This window comes from Rattus norvegicus, chromosome 7, assembly GCF_036323735.1.
Source record: "Rattus norvegicus strain BN/NHsdMcwi chromosome 7, GRCr8, whole genome shotgun sequence".
Lineage (NCBI taxonomy): Eukaryota > Metazoa > Chordata > Mammalia > Rodentia > Muridae > Rattus > Rattus norvegicus.
In genome coordinates this window covers 92,247,097-92,270,613 of record NC_086025.1, presented here as the reverse complement: position 1 = coordinate 92,270,613, position 23,517 = coordinate 92,247,097, and the positions used below count along the sequence as shown (strand labels likewise).

General features: G+C 43.5%; 1 protein-coding gene and 1 long non-coding RNA gene across 11 annotated transcripts in view; one reads left to right on the top strand and one right to left on the bottom strand.

Moving 5' to 3' along the window:
- The first annotated feature begins 2,183 nt into the window (after positions 1-2,183).
- The window catches only part of Tmem65 (transmembrane protein 65), a 104,799-nt gene continuing 83,465 nt past the window's right edge, over positions 2,184-23,517 (top strand). Inside the window, exons 1-2 of one of the 6 annotated variants that reach the window (XR_005486706.2) lie at positions 2,205-2,991; positions 20,440-20,520. Coding sequence is in view for 4 of the 6 variants with exons in the window: in XM_063264121.1 (XP_063120191.1) it covers positions 2,706-2,991; positions 20,440-20,520 (367 nt within the window). In the remaining 2 variants the exon portion in view is untranslated. Of the gene's footprint in view, positions 2,992-20,439; positions 20,521-23,517 lie in introns of all 6 variants that reach the window. The other 5 variants (XM_063264121.1, NM_001100995.1, XM_039079755.2 and 2 more) reach the window with 5 other exon arrangements.
- Positions 5,200-16,536, bottom strand: LOC120093661 (uncharacterized). Of its 5 annotated transcripts, XR_005487129.2 has the most exons (4): positions 7,676-7,742; positions 6,537-6,678; positions 6,275-6,413; positions 5,200-6,150 (listed from the first exon to the last, which is right to left on the bottom strand). It is a non-coding gene; the product is annotated as an uncharacterized LOC120093661 (long non-coding RNA). The 5 variants fall into 5 exon arrangements; XR_010053808.1 differs by having other exon boundaries at positions 5,200-5,361; positions 5,638-5,738; positions 6,275-16,536; XR_010053806.1 differs by having other exon boundaries at positions 6,537-16,536.

Genomic DNA, 23,517 nt, shown 5'->3' with positions numbered 1-23,517 from the left:
TGTGTGTGTGTGTGTGTGTGTGTGTGTGTGTGTGTGTGTGTGTATGTATTCCAACAATGGCATCTGTATGCTGGAAAGGCAGAGAAACCCTCAGTACTGTAGAGACCATGGGTGCTCAAAGATAAACACTGGGGAAATCAGGAATATTATTCACACCTCAATGGAGAAAATGTATGTTTTCCATCCAGAAGGCTTGGGAGTGGATGTTGTTAATAGCCTGGAGACCTTTGCTATCTATAGAGCTAGGCTACACTCAAATCCATCAGAATGTTTATCCCAGACTCTTTCTCCCTAGACCTCTATCTCTATTTCTCAGTCAATGGAACCCATCCTTAGAGGTGTCATTACACTTTCATAACCTGGTGACCTTTATTCTATCTGTATGACCAAGATCACACCAGATCCTAGGCCCTGAAGCTAAGGAAGGATGGTGTACTTTACAAAAGAGTTTCAATGTAGTCTTGCCTTAAGCTTTACTGTGCAGGTGGGATTGGGATTGTCGTTACCAAGAAACTTTTTCAAAATTGTACTGTATTTAAATAAGTCTAATATAAACTGTCCTGGTGTCAGACTCCAGAATTTTGAGTCAGCACTAGCTAACTGCTGAACCGAGCTTCCTTCTTGGCCTGGTTGTTCATTCACCCTCTGCTGTAGGGACCCCCCCATCCCCTACCCCCTAATCTCCCCACCCACACCCACCCTCGGGCCTGTACATGAAATTGAATGTGCCCACAGACCTAATCTGGTGCTTGGGGCTTGGGAGATTCCCGGAGGGTTTCAGGTCTTCATTCCAGATCAGAAGGCTGAAGAATCTGGACAGTGGCATCATGGAGGACGACAGTAGTACAAAGAAGGACATGTTCGCCAGTAAGACTTGAAGGCAGTGTAAACAAGCAGCACCAGTTTCACACGGAGTCCCCTTCCTCTCTAGACCACCTGGCAGAAGGCGCCACCCACTCTAGAGGAGGGTTCCCTCCCCCCCCAGTTAACTTTTGGGGGCATTAATTTTAACCGAAAGTTTTGTAAAAATAACAGCCGATTGGGCTCTCCGACATACTTTAAATCATCTCTCGATTACTTATAATAACCAATACAGTGAGGTGCACGGAAATAGTTGTTTCACTGTTCTATTAATGGAATGATGACAAGAAGAAAGTCTGCAGATGCTTCAGGCAGACGCACATTTTTTTCCAAGTACTTTTGGTCTGAGGTTCATTGCATTTGCAAATTCAAAGCCACAGATTGGGAGGGGGTCTGACTGTGCTGTCTTACACGTGTATAGTACATTCACTCACTACACGCAAGGTTCTGAGCTGGTTGCAGCGTTGGTTACGATAAAGGGATTTGGATCTTAATTACACTTGAGTAGATTTATCATCTAAGCAGATTTATGTTTCTAAGATAGGGTGCCTAAGTGTCCTTAGATAGGTTCAGATAAAGCAGTGATCTTCCTTACAAAGAAGGGAAAGCTTCATGGAGTAGGTGACATTTGGCCCTGGCTTTGAAGATATCTAGGATCTGGATAAGAGGGATGAGAGAACCACAGAATTCTCTCCTCTGTGTGGTACCAAAAGAGGGACGTAAATCGCTAGAGACCACTAGAGACCACTCGAAAAAGATTTACAACATTCTTGCCCTGGCTCCAGAGTTAGCAATCTGCATGTAAAGAGCTGTCATGCCAGGCAAGAATAGTCTCCTCCGCAAACCTTAAGTCTCAGTATCAAACCCTCCTCTTTTTGGGACGGGTTGAACCGGCCCAGCCTTCCCCAGGGAGCTGCCAGAGAGGGTGTTTAGGCGCCGCACTGTCTGACCAGGGTGGGCACTAGCTTGGCGAAGGGCGCGGCTCTTTGTGCTTCAAGTCCCACAGGCCTGGGCAGGGTGCTGTCACCCCACGAGGCTCTTATTGGTCCCGCTGCTCCTCCAGGGTCGTCCGAGCTCCAGATTTAGGACGACGTCGCGGAAACAGTGCGGCAGCTGTACCACCACGGTGGGCATCCAACCCTGAACTCTTTTTTTGCTGCTTCTTGCTGTGCACTTAACACAGGCGGATGCCGTCTGACAGGGTACGCGCCCCTTCGTTTCCTTGCCACGCAAGGGAGTGGGTGGAGACTCCTGGATGAACCCCCTCCCGAGCTGCTATGCGCCGGCGTAGTCCCACCCAAGTCCCGCCCATTTCCTGTCGCCCCGCCCTCCTATCCCGGGCTCCACCGCTAGGGGTAGCGGCTGCGGCTGCAGCTAAGGCCTGACAGTCTCGGCGCGGTTGCTTTGAGGGCGCAGCAATCCTACTGAGTGGGGCCGGCGTGAGGCCAGAGGGTGGGAAAGCGGCCGGCGGCGGAGGGCGGCGCTGAAGGAGGGCGGCGCGCGGTGACTCATCCCTCTGGAAGATCAGACTCGCTCGCCGAGCTCGCCCGCGTCGCCGCTCCTCAACCGGGAGGCGCCCGCCGGTACCGCCCGCCCGCTCTGAGCTCCCGGCCCGGCCGCGGCACAGAAAGTTTTCCTGGGCTCACGGCCTGCGGGAAGCGGAGCGGGCACGGCTGAGAGGCGGTCGCTGCGCGGGCCCGCAGAGTGCATGGTGCCGGGCGCCCGGGCCGCTCGTCTGGAGGACCCGGGGCGGGGCCGGGCTGAGCCCAGCTCCTGAGCCTCTGTCCAGCTGCGTCCATAGCGATCTTCCCTTGGGACTGCCGCGGGGGTCGCGCTCCAGCGTCATGTCCCGGCTGCTGCCGCTGCTGGGGAGCCGGACGGCGCGCAGCCTGAGGCCGGGCCCTGTCGCCGCGCACCGCCCGCCGTCCTGGTGCAGCTGCGGCCGGGGACTGCTGGCTCTCGGGGTCCCCAGTGGTCCCCGGCTTCTGGGCACTCACCCCAAGAAGGAGCCCATGGAGGCGCTGAACACGGCGCAGGGCGCGCGCGACTTCATCTACAGCCTGCACTCCACCGAAAGGAGCTGCTTGCTCAAAGAGCTGCACCGCTTCGAGTCCATTGCCATCGCACAAGGTAAGCGGGTGGGGCCGCTCGGGAAGACCTAGTTCCCGGACCCCTGTTGCCTCCCCACACTCTGGTCTCGCTCCTGGCACTGCCGAAAGGGGAAACTTTCCACCTCCCAAGCGTTCCCAAGACAGGACACGCGCGGATCATGCCAGGCAGCTAAGGCCGAGCTTGGCTGGTGCCTCCCTGGCAGTGGAATTTAGGAGTTTCATCCTGATATGCCAGCTGAGTCTCAGGTTTTGTTTTGGTTTGCCCTGTGTCTCCTCTCTCCAGCCCCACCTCCATTCCCTAAGCCTTTGTGTCTTCCCGAGAACCTGTACCCATGCAGGTGGCATGCCCTGCCTTGTCTAAGAAAGTACCAGGAACTGGGCAGGCAGGAGGAAACTTTCTTGAAGGTGGGTGGATGTTCCCCCACAAGATGCTCTAGTTTGTATATTGCTTCTCACATCTGGCGGTGGAACGGCCCAAGGAAATCTTTTCCTGGCAAATGGAAAGATTGTATTGAGCCAGCAACAGAGTGTGTACTGGAAGCCTGGAGATTCACATTGAACTCCAGAGTTTGTTTCCGTGGGGTCTGAAAGAGTGAAATGAGTGAGTGTTTTGGGTGGTTGGGGTTAGGGGATCTGTGACTTGAAAATGAAAAACACACTTCCACTTAAAAATAATCGGGAAAGGATGAAAGGAAAGCTATTTTTAAACAGACATGTTAAGATAGTGTATTTTTAAAACAAGTGCGGAATGTGGTAGGTCAGAATTGAGTGTACGTGGAAAGGCTACAAGTTCAGAAGAAGATTTGAAAAGATGCAAAGACCAAAATGGATTCAGTCATCTTGAAAGTTTGCGTTTGGCCTTTGCATGAGAGGAAAGTGAGTTCTTTCCTGATGTTAGCACGGCTTACCATCACAACTTAAGAAACTTTCTATTACTAGTATCCTTTACCACTATAATTTTTTTTTCCAGTTTAGGAGATTGCAAGTCAACATAAAGTAATGGATAATTTCAGGCATTGCTTACCCACACACCTTTTACAGGAAAATGCAGTATTAGAATCAATTCAGTTAGTAAATCACATTACAGAAAATCGTAACTGAAGACTAGCATACCTTTAGTCTATGTGTGTATTCTATGTGTGGCTTAAAAAGACTCAGTTCTGAAAAGGTGCTCTTTGAAAACAATATAGGCAGCCATATCTTAGAAAGCTTTTGTCACTCAGGTGAGGTGATCATTTTCCCTTTTCTAAAGCAAGGTTTTGAAAATTCTACATTGTCAACATGCTATAAGATTGGAGGGTCCTTTGAATATAATTTTATAACCGTTATTGAAAAGCATGTTCCACAATACCAATACCTGACTTGCTAAGTTTTCTCGATTTTTGCACATACCAGCAGTGTATGTAGGAGTGTTACATTGTCTAATGGAGACAGTATTTTTAAATCTAAGATGGTTTTAGATATCCTTGGAAGGACCTAAAACCTCAAGTCCGTGGAGGTCATTAGCATCAATAAAACTTAATGGTCTAAGTTATTTGGGGAAGCCATTGGTAATTTAAATGTATTTGTTCAGGGGAAAAGGGGGGGTAAATATATAGAAACAATTTGGTGGTTTAATGCCTCCTCTTTATATGCTAAAGCACTTCAAAGTTCGGGCATCTGTTTTTATTGATGCTTCTGACTAACTTTCAAGTTAAGTGACACTTAGAGGTGCTGCTGCATTAATTTTTAGCGTGCCTTGGTGCTCTCTTAACACTTTTATCACCAGTACACACAGCTAAGGGGATAGGTCGACTAAGTTACCTTGTTCACCAGTTACGTAAGGTAAAAGGATCTCGCTGCATTGGGAATTCATGTCCCTCATACATACTATTGCTGAAATAGTCTGCTTGTTCTTTTTTAAATGAAAACCTCTCATGTTTACTTTGCTTTTTTCAGTATTTCTTGGTTGTTGTTGTTGTTGTTATTATTATTATTATTGTCACTTACTTGTGTGAGCATGCCCCTGCATGCTTGTAGAGGCTAGAAGACAATGTGTGGGGACTGTCTGGTCTTTCTCCACCATACTGGTCCCAGATCATCCAACCCAGGCCCTTAGGCTTGGCAACAAGTACCTCACCAGTGGGCCATCTCATCCACCTTACTTTGTAAGCTACCAACGAATGGACCAACTGTCTGAGTACTAACTCTACTTTCTAATGAAATACAGTCACTGGAAGAAGGACTGTTTCTTTTTCTTTTTTTTTTTTTTTAACTTTATTAACGAGATCCCTATTAGTGGGATCCCGGGTCGATACGTATCCCACACAGGAGACAGAGGAATTGACGTGGACTGTTTCTTATTATAGGAAGCCTGAGTGTCCTTGAAAAGGTGCCGAGGTCATCCTGGCTTTGATAAAACATTACATAAAGAAAAAAATCATCTCTGCTTTGAGATGGGTCATACGATCTGCTGAAATTTGTCACTCAGTCCTTATCTTTCTTATGTGTCTATCAGTAGGCCTGTGGTATAATTTGTGACAAGATATCACTCTAGAATCAGTTTATAACAGATGAGACCGACCTTGTGGGATATCTTATCTTAGTGAGTTGGGTCATTTCGATTTAAAAATGACACACTGATTTTTCCTTTCCAATCTGAAGACAGTTTATGTTGTACTCTTACCTGCACAACTTGTTTTCTCTTCCAGAGGTGGGAGGCGTTCATTGACAGTAGGGTTGGCCCTGTCACAAGTAGAGCTGAGGAGCTGATGTTGGTACAATTGCCTGTGAACATTAGCCACGATTTTCAAAGCAGAATCCTTCTTCCTCATTTTTGTAACTAACATTTCTGTTTATTATTATTTTTAAAGCCTTTAAAAGTACACTTTGCTTTTGAAACAAGGCAGTAGTCACTGTATTAGTTGTTACCTGTTACATTGAAACAAGTTATATCAAACATACAGAAACACAGAACCTCACAGTTTCTAATGTTCCCAAATCCTGGAGCTACTCATTTGGGTATTTCTTATCCGTAGTCTCTCATGATATTGAAGTCAAGCTTTTGGCTCTCTGAGGTCTTGGCTGGGGTTAGAGGATTCATTCCTGGCTTGACTCACTCACATCGCTGTTGGCTGGTGGTGTCAGTTCTTTGTCATATGGGCCTTTCTACAGGACTGAGAGCTTTCAAGACAGAATTCTTGGAGAGAGGGGGAGAAGGGGTGTTGGGGGAGGGAGGACAGTGCTCAGGGGAAGGAAGGAGTACGGGAAGCCCGTCTTTTATAATGCAGGCTTAAAGTATCATCTCTTGTTTGCTGTGGTACCTAGTAGGAGGTTCCAACACGGGATGTGACTGTTGCATCAGAGATCGGAAGCCGCTGAGGTCATGCTGGAGACTGGTTGCCGTACTTACTAAGGTTTAGTGAACAGTTACTGTAGAGTTATGTAAGACAAGAGCTGGTTCTGGCAGAGATATCATAAGAGATGAGATTTGAAAAAAAGCTTCTTAGGGAATATTATTGTCATATATATTCAAAACTTAAAAATTTACATATTGCAAATAAGATATATCAAAGTGCTAGTTACCTGGCAGAGGTGATAACATGATCATGGCTTTCCCTAAGGTGAGGCTCGTCTATGGCAGTCAGGGCTGGCTGACTCCTCTGGTGTCCCCATGTGGGGCAAACTTTGACTGTATAGTTTGTGGTAGTAAGGGACTGTGTTCACACTTTAAAAAGAAAAAAAAGAAAGAAAAAAGATCATTTCCAGGTGAACAGTGCAGTTTTTCTGTTAGCAGCAGGCTCATTAGCTTTCCTCTTTTTTGTTTCTCTGTATAAACAGTAACTATGTACTTTTAAAATTTGTTTTTGTTACTGATGTACTCCATATTACTTTTATAATTCTAAAGTGTAAGTCTTCACTCCTTCCCCCTTTGCGGCTGTTTTTAAAGGTAGGATAAAGCACTCTGTTTGGAGTACTTGGCAAGTAGCCTAAAGGGTATTAGACAAAATGAAAGTCTGGCAGCTATTGGGTTGGACACTATAGAGTGCTTACACATGAACAAGTTTTGTCACGGAGATCACATTACTAGGGATCATGTACCTTCAAAAACTTTTCCCCTATTCTTTACAGTCTGTTCCTCAGGACTATATGAGAAAGAAACAGTTGTGCCTACCTCTTAGCCTTTGGGATGGATTTGGATGAGCTCAACTTTTGCTCAAAGAGAAAAGCATTTCCTATGCCAATTAAGACACATGAATAAAGACATTTCAGTGCCTCAGTTGGGATAATAAAAGTGGAATAAAAGGAGGGTGTCTTAGTTAGGGTTTTACTGCTGTGAACAGACACTATGTCCAAGGCAACTCTTATAAGGACAGCATTTAATTGGGGCTGGCTTACAGGTTCAGAGGTTCAGTTCATTATTATCAAGGCGGGAGCATGGCAGCATCAGGCAGGCATGATGCCGGAGGAGCTGAGAGTTCTAGTCTTCATCTGAAGGCTGCTAGGAGAAGACTGACTTTCAGTCTTTTTTTTTTTTTTTTTTTCCGGAGCTGGGGACTGAACCCAGGGCCTTGCGCTTCCTAGGTAAGCGCTCTACCACTGAGCTAAATCCCCAGCCCCTGACTTTCAGTCTTAATCCCATATCCACAACCGCAGTGATATGGATACTCCAACAAGGCCACACCTTCTAACCCTGTCACTCCCTGGGCTGAGGATATACAAACCATCACAGAGGGCTAGCCCAAACTGGGCTCAGCCGGAGAGTCCAAGAAGGGTTTACTCACAGGGGTCTGGGCCCAGCTAGAACTGCTGACCCAGGCAGATACAGGTTTCCTCAGCAACAGTGTCTGTGACATTTCAGAATGGCTGTAATATTTAGGTAATAGGTCAGAGTTCCTAGAAAAAAATGTTCCAAGGGGGGTGGGAGAAGCTGTAAAACTTTGTATCAGTTTCCTATTGCTGCTGTAACAAGTTTAGTACCCACTTGGTGCTTAGAACAACACACTCTTGTAGAGTTTGCAACTCAGGGTCCAAAATGAGTCTTAAAGGTGCTTGTCAACAGACCTTGTCCTTCTGGAGTCTCAGGGGAGAATCTGTTCCTTGCTTCTTCCAGTTTTTAGCATTCCTTGGCTCTTAGCCTCATCACTTGAATCTCCGCTTCAGTTGTTGCATTATCTTCTTTCCCTTGACCTTTTTGCGTCCCCCTTGTAGGGACTCTTGTGACTACATTTAGTTTTCATGAGCAGTAATCATGCCCTGGGAAAACCTTATGGCACACACCACTGTACAAAGCTTGTGATGTTTAGGACCCAATGAGAATTCAGGATGATAGCTCTCAAAATCTTAAATCACATTTGTGAAGTCATTTTGCTATATAGATAGCATATTCAAAGGGTAGAGGATAGCTGTGGACAACTCTGAGGTCCTGGATCCAGCTTCCTACAAACTTGTTATGACCTAATCTTGGAAGCCCACACTGTCATCTTTGCTGCCTGCTATTGATCAAGAGATTAAGTCACTAGGGCTATTCTAGATTCAAGGAAAGAGAAATCATGAGCTAGCGTTTTATGTGAGTGACCATGTAGAATAGTTGTAGTTCCTTTAATCTATATATTAATGTTTCTGTTGAAGGTTTTGCAGATCATTATGTTAGTTTTTATAAGGTTACAGGGCCCCATCTGGAACATTTGTTCCCCCATCAGATGCCAGCACAGTGATTCTTTAGACACCGAGATGTACAGCATTCCTCCGTCCTTACCAGGATTTTTTTACTTTCTAAGTGTTGGCATTTGGGGCTGGGAAATTGTTTGCTGTGGGGGCTGTCCCCTCATAGCCTATAACAGCATTTCTATCCTGTACCTACCATTGACTGTGGCACCCTTGCACGCTTTCCTAGTTGTGTTGGCCAAAAATGTCTCTAACTGTAGCTACATGTTTCTTGGATGGTTGAGAATGTGAAACCTCACAGAGAGAGGCTTATCAAAATCTCCTGGCTGAGAGACATGGCTTACATGAAATGTTGACATTGTTTCTTTAGCTGTTCGGGCCTGTCTGTCCTCTCATCTGCCTGTCTCATCTGCCTGTCTGTCCTCTCATCTGCAGTGCTTGCTGCTAGCCACATGCTTTCACTCCACCACTCTGCCCACCTCACTGTTTTCCATGTGTTTGTGTCTTGATAAGGACAGAAGATAATTCCTGACCTATCTAGCCTATCATCTGTCTGAACTTTACCAGTAACTGTTTTCCTCCGTTGTGTTGTTTCTTCACTTAACTAAATTCTAAACAGAGCAAAGAAAATACAGCTTTTAAATAAGTCAAATATTGCTCTGGTGTAATTTACCGTCTTCCATCCAATAGACACTTCTTCTTCTTCTTTTTTAGACAGCAGTTGGGGCAAGCAAATTTTTAATAAAAAAATTGTGGGTGGGAAAGTTGGAATAGTGTGAAGTAAGTCATTTATAGGCTCATGAAGAAGGTTAGCTGGAACCGAAAGAAACTGGGTGATCTTGAATGTTGGGTATGACCTGATATTAAATCATTAGTAGAAGAGATTTAATTTTTCTAAAAATAATGATGTTTGTATAATCAGATTCTTGTCTGCTTTCCTGTGGCATGCCTGCTTATAAAATCACTGGAACAAATAGAGACCAAATCCCTGCGTGCAGATTTTATTAGCTTCTTGCTCAAGTCGGTTGAATTAATTAGTATGTAGCTTTACAGGACTCCAGTCTTGTCTTCGCCTTATTGCTTCATGTCTTCTTTCAGTTAAGGCACACAATCATGTAACAAGCAGTTACATGTTGAAAATCACCTTAATCTGATTAATGTTTCACAGGAAACTATGAAACGTTTATTCTGCTTGCCTTTGATGTCGTATTTCCTTCTCTGTCTTAGAGAAGATGTGAGTATGCTTATAATGTACCTTCCATCAAGTGCCACCATCCTTCTGTACTGTATTTTGGTACAGTGATTTTCTCCGAGGCTACTTCTGTTTGTAGACTTACTAGTCTTTACACCAAATGCTGGCAGAACACAGCTGTTTTAGGTGGCATCTCTGTAGACTGTCACAGTGAGAGTGAGGTATGTTGGGCTTAGCCTGCTCTCCATCTCCCTCTGGAATGCTTACACATTCAACTCTGCTCTCTTCCTGGTGGCTCTTTCCTCCTCTGAGGAGGGTGCTTCTTGGCCTCTCTGCCACTGTTTCTAAGGCATGCGACTCTGCCATTTGTTACTCTTCCACAGTGCTTATAACTTATTTTTCTTTTACTCATAAAACAAAACTTTCACTTCACTCCCAGAAGGTTGTTTCATCGCGACAGACACTTCAAGGACCAATCCCCTTTTCAGACAGCTGCAGACATCCATCACATGGTTATATATCTGGCCTCTGCCTTTTCAGTGAAACTCTTTCTTGCAAGTATCTGGGTTGTGGTTGGATTATCATTGTTCTAAATACCAGAAATGTAGTTCTGTGCAGGATTACTTTTTATGGATCTCCAAGTTGCAGAGAAATTTAAGTTAGAATGGTGTTCTTGGCTTAGTCCAGATTTTCTGCTTTCCTTCTGAGTTTAGGATAAACTATTTAGCATATTAAAAAAATCTGTAATTTGAAAGTGAGTAACTTTGGAGTTTAGCCGTGTGCTGTTGCTGCCTTTTTGCAGTGTAAGTGCATTGTCACAGCTGCTTTGTAGGTTTTGGGTGCTTGAGAGATGCTGCACACACCGAGTTGACTCTCCATGTACTTCTCTTGTTTACAACTCTTGGAAGATGCTACATTTTATAGAGTAAGAAACAGAGGCTAAGGCTACTTTGCCCAAGATGTTGAAGCTGCTTGTCATATTTGAGTTATAACTCAGCTTTGTCTAGCTTTAAAACTTCAATTTTTACTTTTTTTTTTTAAACTTTGTATTGACAGGAATATCCAGATAGCTAACGGGGGTGGGGGGTGGGGGTGGGGAACAAAACAAAACCAGAGACAAATATACCAGTATCATCTTTTTTTTGTGTGTGTGTTTGTTTGCTTGCATTTTTGAGGTAGGATTGCTTCAAACTTACTATCATCCTGCCTCCTAAGTGCTGCTGTTATTATAGGCCTGCAGTACCATATCCAGGAGGTAACATCATTGTAGTCCTATTGTACCACACTCATTTGGTAACATTGAAGTCCTTTTGTGCCACACTCATTTGGTAACATTGTGGACCTACTGTACCACACTCATTTGGTAACATTGTAGGCCTGCAGTACCGAATCCAGCTGGTAATATACCCATCTGGTAACATCTCCTAGTCTGTCTTCTGTATTTTTGCACAAATATGTATTCAATATAGAAAAGTAAACATGGCATCATTGCTTTGTCAGTAGGAGATCTCAAAGTGCATAATAGTCAATAAGATTGTGTAAAAGTTTGGAAAAGTAAGGGAAGTAGTATTTGAGTTCATTCATAGCTTTCTGTATGTATATTGGATTCTTGTGAGATAATTATTCAGTAGTTAGTAGGGTGTCGGGACACTGGTGTTCCAGGGAAATATTCGAGCTTGAGCATCCTACTCACATAGGTAATAACAGAAGCAGGCAGAGTGAGTAGAGTAAAAGAAGAAGCTCCTAGAACAGTGGTTTTCAACCTTCCTAATGCTTCGACCCTTTAATGTAGTTCCTCATGTTGTGCTGACCCCAACCATAAAATGATTTTGCTGTGACTTTGAGTTTAATTTTGCTATTGTTATGAACCGTAATGTAAATATCTGATATTCAGGATATCTGATATGCAACCCTCAAAGGGGTCATGACCCGCAGGTTGATGACCATTGTCCTAGAAGGTTCCTCTGAGAAACACCAATGCTTGCCGGACGGGTGAAGAATTAAAACCAGGATTAGATGGTGATGAATATCTAGAGAGAGATGGAAAATCATAGTGATATGTTTTGGATGCTAAGTAACAAAGAGAGCATTTCAAAAGAGAGAGTGATCTGGCAATTCAGATAGTGAGAGGGGCGCTTGGGTGGGGTCCTTTGGCTTCGAGAACAAAAAGGAGCAGTGTCTTTGTCAGAAGCAGTTTCTGATAGCCATGTGGGGAGTAGCAAGATTTAGTTGGCTGAAAAGGAAATATAGATAAGGAAGGGTTTATCTCCGTGAAGGGAACTTGGAGTATGGAAAGGAGCTATGGTGCTAGATCTTACCTGATCTCTGTGCTCATGTTAATTCATTAATTAATATGCTAATTTCCACAGGTGTTTCCTGAGTAGAATTCTTGTTCATCACAGTCAGGATTCCCAATCTATGTGCTCATATAGCTCTGCTTTCTCTGTCTCTACATCTTGCTGACCCTCAATTTATTTGCAAATTTGAAAATAGCATTCTTCTCATGCTATATATTTTGAAACATGGTTTCACAGCAGGATGATATTTAAACACGATTTTTTTCCAGTTGCCAACAACAAAAGTGACCTTGTAGGCACATGTTTAGAGGGTTATCTTCCATTGCTGTAATCTCAGAAAACTACTCTGTGCTTTCTACAGGTTTGAAGAAAACCGGAAAATAATTCAAATTTTTCATGATGAAAACCTTAAATTTTATATGTAAACAAATCGCATTCTTTTTGGCAGCATTGTGTAGAAAATGTGTGGGCCATTTAGCAGGTAGGGTCTGTTCTTTGTGAGAAGCTTGCAGGCAAAGTGGAAGTTGCCAGCATTTACATTTGTACCATATGTAGATAAAGTGAGGGAATTCTAGTTTGTATTTAGATAAATTGTCAGCTGTGGTAAGTTCAAACTATAAAAGTACATTGGGGGGGCTCAGGTGGTCTTATGGCTGGGAGATGTGAATTCGGATAGCTCTGGGTCCGTGTCCCTAGGAAGACAGGGAAGAAGGGAACTTACATGCTGAACTGGAACATGGGCTTGTTGCTGTGGAGGATACAAGAATGTGTTAGCAGAATGGAAGTGCTCATAAGACCAGAATCCATTAACATCTTGATTTCACATCATCAGCCATTGGCACTGTGCCTTGTGTGCCTTGCACATTCCTTCAGAGTTCCAGGTGCTTGTGGTCTAAGGATGGCAGTGACCAAAGCTAGCATTTCAGGGGTAGCTGGGTTTTGAGTCCTGTTTCTGTCACAGCCTGACATCTTGTCTAGTGTTGCTGTCATTGTGATTTTCCTGTTTTCCTGCAACCATTTTATTTTACTTTTCTACAGTGTCATTGCAAAGTGCAGAAAAATTAAGTAGTCAGTGTTAAACTTTTTCAATGAAAATACTTAAGAAGGGCCAGCTCAGGAGTTAGTGCGCTGCACACTGAGTGCTGTTCCAGAGCCAGCACCCACATAGTTGCTCGCAATGGTCTATAGTGCAGGTCTCAGGGTACAGCACCTTCTTGTGGCCTCTGTGGGTAGTGCATCCACATGGTGCACAAATACACATAGAACAGGCAAAACACTCATACACATACATTTAAAGGGGGGGCAGGGACTAACAGAGGGCCAAGGGACTTTTCTACAGATCTCTCCTCTTTCCTATCTCCCATGCCCCCATCAAAATCATTTCTACACTATAGTGGGCAAACATATTTGTTATTAAAAATATCTCTTATGTTTACACAGTGGTCATATTACTTGCAGCATCGGGGTCAAGAAATATAAATCTTAGTTTTGTAGCATAAATGTTCTTTAATATTTACCTGCTGTGGGGGTTGGGGATTTAGCTCAGTGGTAGGGCGCTTGCCTAGCAAGCGCAAGGCCCTGGGTTCGGTCCCCAGCTCCGAAAAAAAGAAAAGAGAAAAAAAAAAAAAGAAAAAAGAAAAAAAATATTTACCTGCTATGATTCCCTTTTTCTGCCTGAGAAGTCTTTATAGGTTCTTGGGGATATAGGTATATGACGTAGTTATACAAACTAACGTTCACACTACTGAATAGACATGCTCCTTATTTTAGGTAGAGGCTAAATCTTGGCTGAATATTTGCTTCTGCACAGAGCGTCTTATTCAAGGTTGATTATATTTTGATTGTATAACCATTGCTGTCATGAATATGGCTCCATATAAATAAACACATAGTACAAAATAGCAGAAGTGTGTTTAGGGCCATGTCAGAAATTGTTGGAAATTCAGTTTTGGTAATGGAAATCAAGCCACTTAAAAATGACAGTTTTGAAAAATTAAGCACTCTAACAATGTAATCTAGAGACATACTAATTTGATAAATAAAAAGATGCTGAGGGATGGAGAACTAAAATACTGTCTTTGTTTTCTGTAGTTAAACCATTCTGTTCTTTTAAGAGCAGGACCCTTTCTGTGGGTAGCAGAAACACTGCAGTTCATAGATAGTCCTGAATTTGAGCCAAGGTCTTCCAAGCCATGTCTGTTGCTCTTGAGTGGCAGTCAGAACCAAGGCACTACCCATCTGGGTGAGCACTGCCAGAGACGCTGTGGGTTCGTTTCATATAACTCGGGGTAGAAATCTTCAAGAAGACTCAGGCAGAAGCACCCGGTCTAAGCTTGTCTCTGTACTCCTGTCAGCCTTCTCGCTGCCTCTCCTTGCTCTTCATGTGCTCTAGCTGGGCTCTTCATGGTGTAAGGCTGCATGCTTCCCAGGTAAACAACTGTGCTGTCTCCTCTGCCCTCGCAGGCTCTTGATGAGGTTCCAGTTGCTTGCCCTGTGACTACTGTTCTCGTAGAGCCTGAAAGGAGCTTTGGATTTGAATTGACTTTGGAAGTATTTTATTATAAAGGCGAATGATACTCTTTGGAGCTCTCTGTATTTCAGTGGGAAGTAGACTTGGTTTAACAATGCGTACTACACACACATCCCGAGGAAATGTGGTATAAATGAAGATTCTACCTCAGGAAGTCTAAAAACATCATACTTCCTAAGGGATTTCCATGTTAAAGGTTCAGGACTTATACATTAAATAACAAAGGTTAGAGCTTTTTATTCATTTGTTTTCCAGTAGAGAATTGAAACTATGCAGACAGGTACATTTGAATTGAGAGTGAAACCAAATGTGATAATGATGGTATAAGATGTGGAGCATTCTGCAAAATGGTAGAAATTTATACTTGGATGTATGAATGATCTTATATTAAAAATATTATCCTAGAGTATTTTTCTCTGCTTCAGAGGGGCTTGCTTTGTAAAGACATTAGAAAACAGGTACCTGTTAATATTTTTTTATGTTTGATATGTTTGAGAAATGAACATTGTGTAACTTGTGCCTCAGAAGCATGCTGTGCCCATGTCGGATTTGTATTGCTGTAGTGAGAGCCTGAGACAGCTAATGCTACCAAAAGATAAAGCTTAGCTCAGAGGTTTGGGTGGAGTCTAAACAGCTTGGCTGTTCAAGCTCTACAGTCGCCTCTTGGCTACCCTCCCTTCACAGTGCAGACCTCAGCATAGGATTGTGAGAGCCAGTAGTGGACCAGAAGAGGTGCAAGAGGTGTGATCTCTAGACAGAAAGTCAGGGGCAGTGCAGGGAGGGTGTGAGTGAGAGACTGACGGACCCTGTGTCTCATAGGTTTCCATAATCCCTTTTAGGGCATATTCCCAATGACCAAGGAACCATTCAAAGCCTTGTAAAGTTCTGTCTACTGTGGGCACAGTGCACCCATAGAGGACAGTCAGACTACAGTCAGACCATTGCACTGATGAACTGCATATACCATGGTGGTTCTGAAATAGGAAATAGCCTGCCGACAGCATCCCTGGTGTTTGCACAACTCAAATCTCCTGATACCGCTTTTCTCAGATGCGTCCCTATTAAGCGGTGCATGGCTGGATTACTTTTTGCTCATTTCCTTTTATTTCCTATTGTTGTCTAGAACATACTCTCCAATGAAGTATTTCCTCAGCGAACATGCCTCAAGGCACAGACCTTTTTCATCTGCTTTTTAAAATGCTGTTCTCCTCGTGTGCTTTCTGCACTCATTTTTGATTACTTAGAAATTTTTGGTACAATCTCATATTTATAGACTTCTGAGTATTGTTTAATAAACATTTCTTTCCCTTTGGATAAAGTTCTGTTATCTCAGTTATAGGTTACAGTTCCTTGGGAAGCAGTCTGTGAGGCAAAGATAAACAGGCAAGAAGTATGTTGGGCGCTGCTGCTGCAGTCCTTACCTTAGGAGGGAAAGGAGGCCAGGCTCAGCAGGGGAAGCAGTGAAGTTTTAGTCTTGTCTGAAGAGAAGCCTCAGCTGACTCGTGGGAAGTTCTGGGATAACCCTGCTTTATTGTCCTGAGGTGGCTGACAGTTCCCGGTCTCTACTCCACAGAACAGGAGCTGTAAACTGTGGACTGCTCTGGGCAGAGTGTAGAACCTCAGGTAAAGCAGGATTCTCCATCTGTAGCCCTCCCACTCCCCAAGACAAGTGGATGCCGAGAGCCTTCTCTTAGGAGGACGGCAGGCAGCTGAGGATCGTAATGTACAGTCCAGGGTTCAGTGCAATCAGAGTACTTTAGTGTGCATTTCCTACAAGTAGAACACTTTTTCTGGAGGAAAGGAGGAATTGGAGAAAGGCTAAGCAAAACTCAGGATGTATGAAGAAATCTTATGAAACCCAACTAGTTTGAAAGCTAATTAAAAATACAATCAAAAGAAAAAAAAGGCATCTGAACAAAGCACCCTTACAGCAAACAGTGTGAGCAGTGAACAGGGTGAACCCGTGCTGTAGAGTCAGGGAGGCCCCACAGTCATCAATATGCTATAGGCTGTTGCTACTGCTCCTGTTATGTTACCCACCACAACTAGATTCTTGCTGAAGCTAACATACTGGTTGTTGGACTTGATGAAATCAACCTTGAACTGACCAACTCTCCTCACCGGCTGGCTTTCCTGGAGCTAGACGGTGCTGTGCAGGCTGCTGGGAGAGAACGGACATTAGTGAGAGGTCTTACCCAGTATGGGATCCTCCATGCTGCAACACTGACTGCCAGGTGCGATATAGGCAATAAAGGCAAGACGGTGTGTGGAGTAATCCACTCCCTTGATTGGATTTGAGGCCTGCTGCACAGGACTGAAGGCAGTCCTGGTACTGAAAACACTGGGAAAACCAAAGGCTGGAGAAGTCTCGGGCCTAAGGGGAGAGCCTATTGATACTGTTTTGCTAAGGGCCTCGTTGTTTAGCTTCTTCTGATATTTACATTTGTGTTTATATGTGCTGCTTCTGGTCGTAGTGGAAGAAACGTCTTACTGTATCAGGTATTGGTTGATGCAGATACACACCCATAAGTGTTGAAAGTGCTGAGAGTAAGGGACTGAGTGGTCAGCAGTGCATGCTGGAGCTCAGTGTCCTCAAGACTCAGGGAACAGTGCTGAGGAGGGAGTGGAAAGAACATCACAGTCAGGATGGGAGCAGGGATGTGAAATGCTGTCCTCTGGACAGGACATCACCACAGTTGCACAGATGATGTCACAAGATCAAGCCAGTTAAACTTCCAGTATGGAGGGAGGGAAGACTCCGAATGCCACCTCTAGCTGAGGATTTACTAGTTCATGGCTGCCAAGGACGGGAGAGTGGGTCTTGGGGTTGGGGTGCTGGGAGTCAGCTCCTGCCTTCGTAGATGCCTTCACACTCACATGCATATGGGCGACACTGCTGGAATCCAGTGGGTTGTAGAGACAGGAAGATATGACCATGACGGGGAGAGGGAGATTTGTTGGGGCTATGAGGGAACTAGAGAGAGGGAGTGAGGGGTGGCTGTGAGTGAGATACACTATACACATGTACGAACATTTAAAGAAAGAGCATAGTCCTGTGTGGCCACATCACATGACTACATCACCGCGCTCCTCTTCGCACACTGTTTTAAGGTTTCAGCAATTATCCAGTACTTCTGTAGAGCAAGATGTCGGCGAGCTGTCATCATGCCTACTGGTTACTTCAGTGGGGGCTCCTCAGATCCGTTAGATACATAATCTGGACCCTTAGTGGTATTATTCTCTAAGTGAACAGTTAGGGAACAAAGAGGTGTGTGTGTGTGTGTGCGTGTGTGTGTGTGTGCGCGTGTGTGTGTGTGTGCGCGTGTGTGTGTGTGTGCGCGTGTGTGTGTGTGTGCGCGTGTGTGTGTGTGTGCGTGTGTGTGTGTGCGTGTGTGTGTGTGCGTGTGTGTGTGCGCGTGTGTGTGTGCGTGTGTGTGTGTGCGTGTGTGTGTGCGTGTGTGCGTGTGCGTGTGCGTGTGTGTGTGTGCGTGTGTGTGTGTCTGTGTGTGCGTGTGTGTGTGCGTGTGTGTCTGTGTGTGCGTGTGCGTGTGTGTGCGTGTGTGTGTGTCAGTGTGTGTGCGTGCGTGTGTGTGTCTGTGTGTGTGCGTGTGCGTGTGTGTGTGTGCGTGTGTGTGTGCGTGTGTGTGTGTGCGTGTGTGTGTGTGTGTGTGTGTGTGCGTGTGTGTATTGTAAATAATTTGTAATTAACCCAGTACTACATGGTACGGTTTAATTTTCTTACTTTGTGCATTTGTGTGTAGCTCTATGCTCTGATGGATAGATACCTGATTCCTTCTGTTCTCGGTGTATTTGTTTTCTGGTCACTGATTCTGTTTGTCACCAGTGTACCACCAGCAGCACTGCCAACTCCCTCTCGTGCAAATGGTCTTTCACTTTAGTTTGGGCCCTGACACCCGGAGCCATAATCCCTTCCTCTCTATCACATGGAAAGAAGCCTTGTCACCCAGAGTGGATTTCAATGCCTTGTTTCTGACTGACCGCCACCCCTAATGCATTTCCATTACCCTGCCTGCTTCAGCTGTGAACCCTGTGATACAGCACTTCAGTTTCCTCAGTTTGGCATAATGTCTACCTAACCTAGTCTCCTCATGGCTTTGGACTGTGTTTTATGAGAAGAAATGGCTCTCCTCCTCTCCTCCTACCTGCTTCCAGTTCACAGTACTTTAGGGCTTATCCCAAGCCTTTCTTTTCTAGAATCCTGTCCTCTGTTAGGAGTGGATTCTTCCTGGTGCAAGGGCACACTGTGCATTTCTGCCCTCTGTTGACTCTATTTGTATAACGCTTTGGTATCGGGTAATTTTCTATGAGTTTTTTTTTTTTAAAACACTTTTAACGTTTGGTTTTGTTTTGTTTTCTAGTCATAAGTGGAAAGGCAGATTTAAAAAACTTTCCAGTCAAATTTTTGGTGAAACTCATTTATTTTTAAATGCAAGGTTCAACAGATGAACTTTCTTCTTTGTAGATTAGTAAATCCTAGGCTGATAGTCGAATGATAGTAAAATTGAATAATTAAAAAAAACTTTTAAGGAAAATAATTTATTAATTTGCAAATGTAGAGTTTATTGCATGACTTAATGAATAATCTATTTTTCATTTCATAGGCTGTTTCTGCTTTAATGGTTCTCAGGTTAAATCTCATGGATTTAAATGATAACGCTTTAGTTAAATGATATGTCTCTAACAACAGGACTCCAATTTATTTGTTTATTAGCTTTGAATAATTGCATAAAGTACCAACTTTTCTGCAAATTTTGTTGAGCGCTTCAGCTCACAAATCACTCTGTAAACATAGATGTGTGAGTTGATCGTGTGTGCATTTGTATTTGACCACTGTATCCATTATTCAGTTCATTATCAGACAGAAATGCATGCAATTGTGTTTCTTTATTGTCCCCTAGTGATATACCCATGGGACATTTTACAGAGTAGATAACCAACCTGGAGTTGAAGATCAAGTGTGGTTGCACATGACTGTAGTAGACTGTAGCTATTGGGAGAATGAGGCAAGACGGTTACTTGAACTCTGGAGTTTAAGCCCCTCTAGGTAACACATTGCAACCCTGGCTCAGCCAGCTAGCCAGCCAGCCAGCCAGCAAACAGCAAATGAGTGAGGGAGTGATGGGAAAAATGGAAATGGTGCATCAGAGAAATAAAATTGTGAACTGAGTGCAAGAGTGTACACCTCTAATCCCAAACCAACTATATAGTGGGTGCTGTCTTAAAGAGGAGGAGAAGGAGGAGGAGGAGGAGGAGGAAGAGGAGGAGGAGGAGGAAGAGGAGGAGGAGGAAGAGGAAGAGGAGGAGGAGGAAGAGGAGGAGGAGGAAGAGGAAGTAGAGGAGGAGGAGGAAGAGGAGGAGGAGGAGGAAGAGGAGGAAGAGGAAGAGGAAGAGGAGGAGGAGGAGGAGGAGGAGGAGGAGGCGGCGGCGGCACGATTGCATTGGTTTGGTTTCTATTATCATAGCCAGAGGCCTGAGACCAAGGTGACGGCCTTTTGATAAAGATTCAATCATGCCTGGTTATAGTGTCATATGATAGGAGCTGTCCTCTGCTTCTGGAACCTGCCCTATCCCGTTTGCTTTTTATATTTAAGGAAGGGTTTCACTGAGCTCAGGGTACCCTGGAATTTACTCTGCAGTTCAGATTGGTCTTAACTCTTGATATAGGAAGGCCTGGCTATATGCTAGTAGGCATTACTTTATGATATTCCTACATATTTTATATCTGCACATGTTGTAACGACTTCATTGCTTGAATGCATTCTGATTTTAGAATATTTTTAGCATGCAGATTTCCCAAACCTGAGATGGTCCTTGCGAAGCGTGCGAAGGAGGTGTCGGCAGCAGAGACCCCTGATAGTTTTGGTACAGTACAAGCTTACAGTGTGCTTGGCAGATGCTTATTGCAACCAGCAAAGCATCTGTTTGACAGGACTGCTTGTTTGTTCCAAATAGAATGCTTAAAAAGCATTTTTGGCATTAATATTTTAGATTGTTAGCAGACCGTTTCTGTTACCTAACCCTGGTGCTGTGCGGCTGTGTCTGAGTAATAACCGCACGCCTCACTACCTGATGGGTTTGTTAGATTTGGTAGCTGTACAGTTGCATACACTAGTGGACTTGTTTGTGCGCGCGTGTGTATGCATGAAATTCACACCAAGAAAAGTTTAAAATCAATGTCCTCTAGCATAATTTCAATTCGTAGTCTACGTAACACTTAATATTGACTAGTTAACATTTAACATTGCCCAAGAATATAGTACAGGGTGTGAAAAGACATCTGAATTATTTTATGGCTTTATGGGTTGAAGACATTTTGAAGGATAAGAATGAAATACCACTCAGTATTTATGGGGTCAAGGACAAAAGTGAGTTGTCAGAACTTCAGAGAAATATAGAGGCACAAGTGTGTGCACATCTTTGCACTCACATTAACATACTAGTTCCTTGTCTGTAAAGTCCTATGTCCTACTTTGCTAATTCTAATGCCAGTGTAAAAACAAAGTAAGCAGGTAAGCACACACATTTACTGCGAGCGTCTTTTGAAGACTGGTTTTGGTGGTTAATTATTCTGGAGATTGTTCCCAGCACAGACATAGAGACATGCGACTTGTCCCTTAGCTGATAGCACACATCCCCAGCACTTTCCGCACTGCCGAATGGTAACTGGACTAACAGTGTGGGTTATTTGGTGCCAGTGTTTGGAACTCAGTCTTACTTATGGCCCTAACTATTCCTCTTTGCAACATTTCGGTGGCGTCCTTCCAAAAGCTACCAGTATACAACAGAGACAGGGAGCACAGTTGGATCTGGGGTGCAGAGATTTAAATCTCTCATTTGTGCACCGAGAAATTGTGTTCAGGATTTGGCATCTGTCTTTGTCAGAGCAGGCATTGCCGCAGGCCCTATGAAATCGTAGTTCAGTGCCACTTCAGGACAACACATTTGTTCAGTGTTAGAGCTGGAGATTGGCCCCACACTGGAGGCCACGCAGTTCTGAAAGCAGCAGAAATGTGATGCGTGCACGCCCCACACCCATTCCTATAGTGTTTATCTGGTGACCGTGATGAGCCATAGGGTGATTTATTTTCCTTTCATGATGAGTGGGGTTGAGGTACATCAGATTTCTTACTTTCTTTTAAATGACTGTTGTTGGAAAATTATGTCTGAGAGAAATTATATCCTAGGAGAGAGGGAAACCAACTTAAAGAGGATATTGGTATTTTATTTAAGTGCAGTTTTTTCCTGTTTCAAATATTAACACATAACGAGTGTCCTCATAATACTATATGTGTGTGTTGGTATTTTTGATGGTTATTTATTTTATGTTGGAGGTTTATTAAATCAAAGGGAATTTGGACCTAGAATCTAGGTATATCATGATTGAGTCACTGTCTCTATGGCTACATCTTCACATCTTCAAAGCAGAGAATTTCCTGATGGCCACACTCCAGGCATTTAGACGGAATAGTTCTTAGTCGTGATGGACTCTATCAGTTTGCTAAGAAGTTTAGAATCCCTGTCACTAGTAGCAGTTCATATTTCTTACCATATGCAAAGCAGCCGTGCGTTTGCTTCTAGAGGGAGGTAGCACCCCACTGAGAACATTGTACTTTCAGGGACCCTTTCATCACTGCTGCTCTGTGAAAGATTCTTAGCTAAGGAGTGATGGAAAGAGAAAGGGTAGCAATCCACTGAACAGGCTCTGCTCTTCCGTTGATGTTCGGCCATTTTATCTTGAGTTGAATGTCTGTGGGGGTGATGTAACCATACTCACAGACAGGTGTACTAGTTATGATATTTTACACGAGGTAGGTTCTAGCTCAGCTTAAGTTTTTTATCTGTAATATTATAAATGATTATATGATTCTTTTTTCAAAGAAAACGCTAATACCCACAATAAGGAAAAGTACCAAGAGCTGACTTTTCTTAAAGCTACACTGTTGTTTTGATGTGTTCACCTTTTTAAAAGACATTTCACATGTAATAATTTCCTGCCGTTCATAGGCATAAAGGCAGGGAAGTCTGTGTTAGGGAGCATTGTAATTGCTGCATGTACTCAGCTACGTATATAAAAGCAGCCACACACCAATGTTCTTTTGTTTGGTTATCTTAAAAGACAGAAAGATACGGTGAAATGAAGGATAGGAAGAAAATAAAATTATTGTACCTTAGTATATGTAGTGGTTATTACTTAAGCCAGAGTTTAATGGATTAGTAAGTTCATATCTAGTTGAGCACAGTAGCTGTCTTGTCAACACCACTGGTCAGCTCCTGCTTTTAGTTGTGGTGTCACTGGCCCAGTGGTTCCTCAAGGTACTGGGTTGGGTGGAGTCCAGACTTACAGAGTCCATCAGGTTCTCCAGAAGGTCAAGGGGGTGGTGCAGCTCTGCTAAAACTCTGAGCAGGACTGTCTTTGATTATATATCATACAATCGCTACATATTTACATACATATATTAGATATCTGTATCTGTCTGTCTGTCTATCTATCTATCTATCTATCTATCTATCTTAATCTTACAACAATCACTTCTAATTGCTAAATAAAACTACAGGCCTACATTCAAATACTTTCATGGGTTTAACCCAAAGCATGTATTTAAAATATAATTAAAAATATTTACTCAAAATCTTTATTTAAAAGGACATAGTAACTAACTCTACTAAATCAGTTAAGTTCTTTGTGGTTGCTAAAAAGTGTTCATTTTTTTTTTATTGCATATATGTTCCCGAGCCACGATTATGTTATAAATTACGCTCTAAATCCCTTTTCTGGTGCACGACTTTTTGTTATCTAATATAACTAGCTAAATTGTTTTGCACGCAGTATGGTTTGTGTTTTGTATGCATTCTTTAAGG